At 34.3% G+C, this 10,803-nt stretch overlaps 1 protein-coding gene across 4 annotated transcripts in view; it reads right to left on the bottom strand.

Moving 5' to 3' along the window:
* Positions 1 to 81: 81 nt before the first annotated feature.
* Positions 82 to 10,803, bottom strand: part of LOC106058022 (D-dopachrome decarboxylase-like) — a 34,204-nt gene continuing 23,482 nt past the window's right edge. For 3 of the 4 annotated variants that reach the window (XM_056005082.1, XM_056005083.1, XM_056005084.1), the window contains one exon: positions 82 to 1,260. In XM_056005082.1, coding sequence (XP_055861057.1) covers positions 1,215 to 1,260 — 46 coding nt within the window. In that variant the 3' untranslated portion in view covers positions 82 to 1,214. 4 annotated transcript variants of the gene reach the window in all.

Genomic DNA, 10,803 nt, shown 5'->3' on the forward strand with positions numbered 1-10,803 from the left:
TTACAAACAAATATAAACAATCAACCATAATAATGCAATGGTGGACAACAGACCCATTTAAAAAACAAAAACAACAAAATATTTGATAAAATATGGATTTATTGATATCACAAAAATATAGACACTATTTCCAAATAAATATATTGATGCATAGAATATAAAATCAGTAACAAACTGATATAACAGCTATACTAAATTTAGTATTCTGATTAATAGGCAAAGAAGGAAAAAACCTGACAATTAATAACAATTCTTGTAGTAGCCATTTTCTTGAAAATTTAAATCATACAAACAAAAGACATATATTAAAATACAATATATATCATTACAATTATAACATACTAAAATCTTCATGTACATTTAAAATAATGAACCTTCAATCCAAATTCTAGATGAACATTTATGATGTTCTGTTAAAAGCCTTTTGGAATCTTCAAATTTTTTTCTTCTAAATCAAAATTGTGAAAAAATGATGCAGTTTTAATAACAGATATATAGACTAGGCTAGACATCAGATTATATTAATAATAAATAAAATGTTCTTTCTGCACTCACTTATCAGTAAATTCATTGATTTTTTAATTGATCTTCTTTACAACAAAATTTCCCGTATACCTATTTCTGATACTCTGAAGAAAAGAATATATAGATCAGTGATTCCTACCATTTCTTTTTAGCCTGAATATTTTGTGCAACTAATAATTTCATATCTCCATGAAGAACACTGATATAATAGTCTACAATGTCAGCATCTCTTCATAATAACAATATACATTTCCCATAAGGCTATAGATTTTCACACCAAAAAATATATAATTTCATATAAAAACTAGTAAAGCATGTTAAAAACACAGTTATGGTGTGTAAATAGCACAGTTAACTACAGACCTAAACAAATGTCCAGTAAAGAACAATTTAATACAGACCTGCATACATTTTCAACCAAAAAATTTAGATACAGACCTATATAAATTTCAGCCAAGAAATTTAGATACAGACTTAAATATTAGCATTTAAGAGACTAGCATAAACTCAAACATGAGTCAATAGATATCATATATAAATCAATCATAGATAAATATGGCCCCTTACCTTTCCATGATTCATACGTTCATTTTGGGTTGACATTATAAAATATCTTTGTAAAGTGAACAAAAAAAATGTTAAAATCCATATAAAGACGAATGCTGAAGAACTTGCAGCTCCCAGAGGTTTTAACCAACAAAATTTACATCCAAATCTGTATAAACAATCACACATCTGAAACAAAAATGAAAATAAATTAGAAAGATGAATACTGTTAAATAATCCTTTTCATGAACTGTTTGTCTGAAAGGTGTAAGGAACGATGAAATACACTTAGAACATTTTAAACTTGACAAGTGGTGTCAACTTTGAGTGAGGAATCTTTTCATCAGAACAAACCTTTCAGCATTACTAAACTAAAAATTGCTTACGCGCAAACTCAAATAAATACAGTTTGTTAATAAAGACTTTTTTTTTAAATATTTCTCATTTGCCATAAAGTATTTGAAAATGGCTTCATATCTTGTGATTAAAACATAAAGTCTATGCAGATGGCTTCATATCTTGTGATTAAAACATAAAGTCTATGCAGATGGCTTCATATCTTGTGATTGTAACATAAAGTCTGAGCAGATGGCTTCATATCTTGTGATTAAAACATAAAGTCTATGCAGATGGCTTCATATCTTGAGATTGGAACATAAAGTCTATGCAGATGGCTTCATATCTTGTGATTGTAACATAAAGTCTATGCAGATGGCTTCATATCTTGAGATTGGAACATAAAGTCTATGCAGATGGCTTCATATCTTGTGATTAAAACATAAAGTCTATGCAGATGGCTTCATATCTTGTGATTGTAACATAAAGTCTATGCAGATGGCTTCATATCTTGTGATTGAAACATAAAGACTATGCAGATGGCTTCATATCTTGTGATTGTAACATAAAGATGGCTTCATATCTTGTGATTGTAACATAAAGATGGCTTCATATCTTGTGATTGAAACATAAAGACTATGCAGATGGCTTCATATCTTGTGATTGTAACATAAAGATGGCTTCATATCTTGTGATTGTAACATAAAGATGGCTTCATATCTTGTGATTGTAACATAAAGATGGCTTCATATCTTGTGATTAAAACATAAAGTCTGAGCAGATGGCTTCATATCTTGTGATTGAAACATAAAGATGGCTTCATATCTTGTGATTAAAACATAAAGTCTATGCAGATGGCTTCATATCTTGTGATTGTAACATAAAGTCTATGCAGATGGCTGCATATCTTGTGATTGTAACATAAAGATGGCTGCATATCTTGTGATTAAAACATAAAGTCTATGCAGATGGCTGCATATCTTGTGATTGTAACATAAAGTCTATGCAGATGGCTTCATATCTTGTGATTAAAACATAAAGTCTATGCAGATGGCTTCATATCTTGTGATTGTAACATAAAGACTGAGCAGATGGCTTCATATCTTGTGATTAAAACATAAAGTCTATGCAGATGGCTTCATATCTTGAGATTGTAACATAAAGATGGCTTCATATCTTGTGATTAAAACATAAAGTCTATGCAGATGGCTTCATATCTTGTGATTGTAACATAAAGTCTATGCAGATGGCTTCATATCTTGAGATTGGAACATAAAGTCTATGCAGATGGCTTCATATCTTGTGATTAAAACATAAAGTCTATGCAGATGGCTTCATATCTTGTGATTGTAACATAAAGTCTATGCAGATGGCTTCATATCTTGAGATTGGAACATAAAGTCTATGCAGATGGCTTCATATCTTGTGATTAAAACATAAAGTCTATGCAGATGGCTTCATATCTTGTGATTGTAACATAAAGTCTATGCAGATGGCTTCATATCTTGTGATTGAAACATAAAGACTATGCAGATGGCTTCATATCTTGTGATTGTAACATAAAGATGGCTTCATATCTTGTGATTGTAACATAAAGGTGGCTTCATATCTTGTGATTGTAACATAAAGATGGCTTCATATCTTGTGATTGTAACATAAAGATGGCTTCATATCTTGTGATTGAAACATAAAGACTATGCAGATGGCTTCATATCTTGTGATTGTAACATAAAGATGGCTTCATATCTTGTGATTGTAACATAAAGATGGCTTCATATCTTGTGATTGTAACATAAAGATGGCTTCATATCTTGTGATTGGAACATAAAGATGGCTTCATATCTTGTGATTGTAACATAAAGATGGCTTCATATCTTGTGATTGTAACATAAAGATGGCTTCATATCTTGTGATTAATACATAAACATAAAGTCTGAGCAGATGGCTTCATATCTTGTGATTGAAACATAAAGATGGCTTCATATCTTGTGATTAAAACATAAAGTCTATGCAGATGGCTTCATATCTTGTGATTGTAACATAAAGTCTATGCAGATGGCTGCATATCTTGTGATTGTAACATAAAGATGGCTGCATATCTTGTGATTAAAACATAAAGTCTATGCAGATGGCTGCATATCTTGTGATTGTAACATAAAGTCTATGCAGATGGCTTCATATCTTGTGATTAAAACATAAAGTCTATGCAGATGGCTGCATATCTTGTGATTAAAACATAAAGTCTATGCAGATGGCTTCATATCTTGTGATTAAAACATAAAGTCTATGCAGATGGCTGCATATCTTGTGATTGTAACATAAAGATGGCTGCATATCTTGTGATTAAAACATAAAGTCTATGCAGATGGCTTCATATCTTGTGATTAAAACATAAAGTCTATGCAGATGGCTTCATATCTTGTGATTGTAACATAAAGTCTATGCAGATGGCTTCATATCTTGTGATTGTAACATAAAGTCTATGCAGATGGCTTCATATCTTGTGATTGAAACATAAAGATGGCTTCATATTTTGTGATTAAAACATAAAGTCTGAGCAGATGGCTTCATATCTTGTGATTGAAACATAAAGATGGCTTCATATCTTGTGATTAAAACATAAAGTCTATGCAGATGGCTTCATATCTTGTGATTGTAACATAAAGTCTATGCAGATGGCTTCATATCTTGTGATTGAAACATGAAGATGGCTTCATATCATGTGATTGGAACATAAAGATGGCTTCATATCTTGTGATTGGAACATAAAGATGGCTTCATATCTTGTGATTGTAACATAAAGATGGCTTCATATCTTGTGATTGTAACATAAAGATGGCTTCATATCTTGTGATTGAAACATAAAGTCTGAGCAGATGGCTTCATATCTTGTGATTGAAACATAAAGATGGCTTCATATCTTGTGATTAAAACATAAAGTCTATGCAGATGGCTTCATATCTTGTGATTAAAACATAAAGTCTATGCAGATGGCTTCATATCTTGTGATTGTAACATAAAGTCTATGCAGATGGCTTCATATCTTGTGATTGAAACATGAAGATGGCTTCATATCATGTGGTTGGAACATAAAGATGGCTGCATATCTTGTGATTGGAACATAAAGATGGCTGCATATCTTGTGATTGGAACATGAAGATGGCTTCATATCATGTGATTGGAACATAAAGATGGCTTCATATCTTGTGATTGGAACATAAAGATGGCTTCATATCTTGTGATTGTAACATAAAGATGGCTTCATATCTTGTGATTGTAACATAAAGATGGCTTCATATCTTGTGATTGAAACATAAAGTCTGAGCAGATGGCTTCATATCTTGTGATTGAAACATAAAGATGGCTTCATATCTTGTGATTAAAACATAAAGTCTATGCAGATGGCTTCATATCTTGTGATTAAAACATAAAGATGGCTTCATATCTTGTGATTAAAACATAAAGTCTATGCAGATGGCTTCATATCTTGTGATTAAAACATAAAGTCTATGCAGATGGCTGCATATCTTGTGATTAAAACATAAAGTCTATGCAGATGGCTGCATATCTTGTGATTGGAACATGAAGATGGCTTCATATCATGTGATTGGAACATGAAGATGGCTTCATATCTTGTGATTGGAACATAAAGTCTGTGCAGATGGCTTCATATCTTGTGATTAAAACATAAAGATGGCTTCATATCTTGTGATTGAAACATAAAGATGGCTGCATATCTTGTGATTAAAACATAAAGTCTATGCAGATGGCTTCATATCTTGAGATTGTAACATAAAGATGGCTTCATATCTTGTGATTAAAACATAAAGTCTATGCAGATGGCTTCATATCTTGTGATTGTAACATAAAGTCTATGCAGATGGCTTCATATCTTGAGATTGGAACATAAAGTCTATGCAGATGGCTTCATATCTTGTGATTAAAACATAAAGTCTATGCAGATGGCTTCATATCTTGTGATTGTAACATAAAGTCTATGCAGATGGCTTCATATCTTGAGATTGGAACATAAAGTCTATGCAGATGGCTTCATATCTTGTGATTAAAACATAAAGTCTATGCAGATGGCTTCATATCTTGTGATTGTAACATAAAGTCTATGCAGATGGCTTCATATCTTGTGATTGAAACATAAAGACTATGCAGATGGCTTCATATCTTGTGATTGTAACATAAAGATGGCTTCATATCTTGTGATTGTAACATAAAGGTGGCTTCATATCTTGTGATTGTAACATAAAGATGGCTTCATATCTTGTGATTGTAACATAAAGATGGCTTCATATCTTGTGATTGAAACATAAAGACTATGCAGATGGCTTCATATCTTGTGATTGTAACATAAAGATGGCTTCATATCTTGTGATTGTAACATAAAGATGGCTTCATATCTTGTGATTGTAACATAAAGATGGCTTCATATCTTGTGATTGGAACATAAAGATGGCTTCATATCTTGTGATTGTAACATAAAGATGGCTTCATATCTTGTGATTGTAACATAAAGATGGCTTCATATCTTGTGATTAATACATAAACATAAAGTCTGAGCAGATGGCTTCATATCTTGTGATTGAAACATAAAGATGGCTTCATATCTTGTGATTAAAACATAAAGTCTATGCAGATGGCTTCATATCTTGTGATTGTAACATAAAGTCTATGCAGATGGCTGCATATCTTGTGATTGTAACATAAAGATGGCTGCATATCTTGTGATTAAAACATAAAGTCTATGCAGATGGCTGCATATCTTGTGATTGTAACATAAAGTCTATGCAGATGGCTTCATATCTTGTGATTAAAACATAAAGTCTATGCAGATGGCTGCATATCTTGTGATTGTAACATAAAGATGGCTGCATATCTTGTGATTAAAACATAAAGTCTATGCAGATGGCTTCATATCTTGTGATTAAAACATAAAGTCTATGCAGATGGCTTCATATCTTGTGATTGTAACATAAAGTCTATGCAGATGGCTTCATATCTTGTGATTGTAACATAAAGTCTATGCAGATGGCTTCATATCTTGTGATTGAAACATAAAGATGGCTTCATATTTTGTGATTAAAACATAAAGTCTGAGCAGATGGCTTCATATCTTGTGATTGAAACATAAAGATGGCTTCATATCTTGTGATTAAAACATAAAGTCTATGCAGATGGCTTCATATCTTGTGATTGTAACATAAAGTCTATGCAGATGGCTTCATATCTTGTGATTGAAACATGAAGATGGCTTCATATCATGTGATTGGAACATAAAGATGGCTTCATATCTTGTGATTGGAACATAAAGATGGCTTCATATCTTGTGATTGTAACATAAAGATGGCTTCATATCTTGTGATTGTAACATAAAGATGGCTTCATATCTTGTGATTGAAACATAAAGTCTGAGCAGATGGCTTCATATCTTGTGATTGAAACATAAAGATGGCTTCATATCTTGTGATTAAAACATAAAGTCTATGCAGATGGCTTCATATCTTGTGATTAAAACATAAAGTCTATGCAGATGGCTTCATATCTTGTGATTGTAACATAAAGTCTATGCAGATGGCTTCATATCTTGTGATTGAAACATGAAGATGGCTTCATATCATGTGGTTGGAACATAAAGATGGCTGCATATCTTGTGATTGGAACATAAAGATGGCTGCATATCTTGTGATTGGAACATGAAGATGGCTTCATATCATGTGATTGGAACATAAAGATGGCTTCATATCTTGTGATTGGAACATAAAGATGGCTTCATATCTTGTGATTGTAACATAAAGATGGCTTCATATCTTGTGATTGTAACATAAAGATGGCTTCATATCTTGTGATTGAAACATAAAGTCTGAGCAGATGGCTTCATATCTTGTGATTGAAACATAAAGATGGCTTCATATCTTGTGATTAAAACATAAAGTCTATGCAGATGGCTTCATATCTTGTGATTAAAACATAAAGATGGCTTCATATCTTGTGATTAAAACATAAAGTCTATGCAGATGGCTTCATATCTTGTGATTAAAACATAAAGTCTATGCAGATGGCTGCATATCTTGTGATTAAAACATAAAGTCTATGCAGATGGCTGCATATCTTGTGATTGGAACATGAAGATGGCTTCATATCATGTGATTGGAACATGAAGATGGCTTCATATCTTGTGATTGGAACATAAAGTCTGTGCAGATGGCTTCATATCTTGTGATTAAAACATAAAGATGGCTTCATATCTTGTGATTGAAACATAAAGATGGCTTCATATCTTGTGATTAAAACATAAAGATGGCTTCCTATCTTGTGATTGGAACATAAAGTCTATGAAGATGGCTTCATATCTTGTGATTGTAACATAAAGATGGCTTCATATCTTGTGGTTGTAACATAAAGATGGTTTCATATCTTGTGATTGGAACATGAAGATGGCTTCATATCTTGTGATTGGAACATAAAGATGGCTTCATATCTTGTGATTGGAACATAAAGATGGCTTCATATCTTGTGATTGGAACATAAAGATGGCTTCATATCTTGTGATTGGAACATAAAGATGGCTTCATATCTTGTGATTGGAACATAAAGATGGCTTCATATCTTGTGATTGGAACATAAAGATGGCTTCATATCTTGTGATTGGAACATAAAGATGGCTTCATATCTTGTGATTGGAACATAAAGATGGCTGCATATCTTGTGATTAGAACATAAAGATGGCTTCATATCTTGTGATTGGAACATGAAGATGGCTTCATATCATGTGGTTGGAACATAAAGATGGCTGCATATCATGTGGTTGGAACATAAAGATGGCTGCATATCTTGTGGTTGGAACATAAAGATGGCTTCATATCATGTGGTTGGAACATAAAGATGGCTTCATATCATGTGGTTGGAACATAAAGATGGCTGCATATCATGTGGTTGGAACATAAAGATGGCTGCATATCATGTGGTTGGAACATAAAGATGGCTTCATATCATGTGAATGGCATAATGTTTTATCTGAAGCACTGGCTGGGGGCTTTCACTTAAAAGATCACCCCATCACATTTTTTCCCCTTCTCATGCTAAGCACATATAAAGTGAATGTGAAACTAAAGAAAAGTTACAAGGTGCAACTTCTGTGAAGCGGTGGCCAACAAGACAAACACGACAAGCTACATCCAATGGAGCAGCAGTTCTCTACCTTTTAAGCTCAGCGACCCCCTTTTTTACAATATACTACTCTGCCGCGACACCCCACCCCAGTAAAAGCTCGGCGACCCCCTTTTTTTTACAATATACTACTCTGCCGCGACACCCACACACAGCAATAGAAGAATAGACAATAACAATCCTTATTTTTGATGGTCTTAGGCGACCCCTGGCAAATCGTCAATCGACCCCCAAGGGGGGGGGGGTCGCGACCCACAGGTTGAGAACCCCTGCAATGGAGGAACCTGTCAAGGTGTATTTTACAGGTTTAGCTAGGGGACGATATAATGAACCGGGTTCACACCTTGGCAGGCTAGTGAATCAATTAAGGAACAGCAAACCGAGTTGCATAATAACCGAACTGTAAATAAGTGGTCAACGATCGTTGAACAATAATAATGTTTAATACTAAATACAAAAACTCAATATTCAGAATATGTACAAATCATGTGATAATAAGTTAATGCATTATTAATGGAACAAATGAGCGCACGCACACTCAGTTCCGGCCCCACGGCCCGGTGTCTCCAGATACTACAACAAGGAGATGCAAGGCTCAAACTAATCAAGGGTCAGTCACAGCTCCACTGGCGAGCTGAAAACGACACACCCCAAGCCCCCAACACCCTGAAACAAAGAATAACTTAGATCTAGCGATGCCGCTAAATCATATAACTTTTATTAACGACACCCGTACCGAAATTTTTATCTGATTGACACATTTATGTACTTAAGTATTGTTAAAACGGGGAACCAGTGAAAACTGTAGCGCAGAAAGAATCTACAGCTGGAACACACTCTCCGCTAAACGTGACTAAACACACACACACTATTTTTGACAACAAAAACACGCCCAATGCAAACTACTTCCTGTACCTAAAAAAACACGACTACTGGACAAGAAAGAAAACTTCACGCGCACGCGACAGAACTCACCCAATAACTGGGACAAATTTGTACACATACTCCTTTTTTCCTATTAGAGCATGGAATGGGTTGCCTGAATCAGTCAGGAAAACCAACGACTTGGCAGAGTGTAAGTCAATAATTAACATGCTTGACTAAATTGACCTAGGGACACGCATAGGACGTAATCATCAAGTAACGTCTGTATTTTATAAGATACAATAACTAGCCTACATGATTTGGGCACTGAATATTTAACAAGTATACATGTGTGGATCTTATCAGTTTTTTCAATATTTAGATCAACACACAAGGGTTCCCGTGTTGACTTGAACCCCCCCCCCCTTCCTTTCCATATACATTCTTCACATATAATCTTCACATCTGTCCCTTCCAAACTTAGGTCAAAAAGGTCACTTTCATCACACTAGTGGGTAAGATTGAAGGAGGTCATTGTGGTTGCCACTAGGGGCGGACTGGCTATATGGGCAAATCATTTATGAATGAACGCCGTAAGAAACACTTATGCCAAAACGATAAAGATATAGACTTAAGTCAAAATACAAATAGGCTTGCTAAAATATGAAGTTGCAGACAGTCAAATTCCAAGTTATTGCGAAAGCAGTATATGACCTTGTCAGTAAAGTAAAGTACCCCTTTCAGACCTTGTGATCTATAGGGCAGATGATGTTAATGTCATCTGTTTCTTTGGCCAAAGGTTAATTAGCAAGGTGTCATGTGACCAGCACAATGACCAACCACCTTTACTGTCCCTATTTATAGTCAGGTAACCGTTAGAGTCTTCACCAATATTCTAACCCAGGACCCCGGGTTCGGAAGCCAAGCGCTTAACCACTCTGCCACTGCGCCACCATGACCTTGTGAGGTGGGCTTTTAAATAATGGAGGATGAAGAGTTATATTTGTAACTTGAAGTTATGTTTATTGATGGGGGGATCTTCAGATGCCTTGAATACGAATGTGAAGTACATGTATATTTTAATGTATGAAGTAGCAGGGATTTCTTCACATTAAGGGATTCCCCATTATTTGGAGATACAGCTTATCATCTAATAAATTATTCCTATAGCCAACTACTTCCGATACATTATTAAACTTTACACAATACTTTTGAGGATAGGTGTGATTGGATGTCCATTTTGTGGGCCGTATCGTATAGAAATGCCCGGGCCAATTTTGACACCCAGTCCGGCCCTGCACTGCCACACTACTCCATTTCAGTTATGGATCTTAAATTAATAAGTCTCATTAA

This window comes from Biomphalaria glabrata, chromosome 12, assembly GCF_947242115.1.
Source record: "Biomphalaria glabrata chromosome 12, xgBioGlab47.1, whole genome shotgun sequence".
In the NCBI taxonomy this organism is placed as follows: domain Eukaryota; kingdom Metazoa; phylum Mollusca; class Gastropoda; family Planorbidae; genus Biomphalaria; species Biomphalaria glabrata.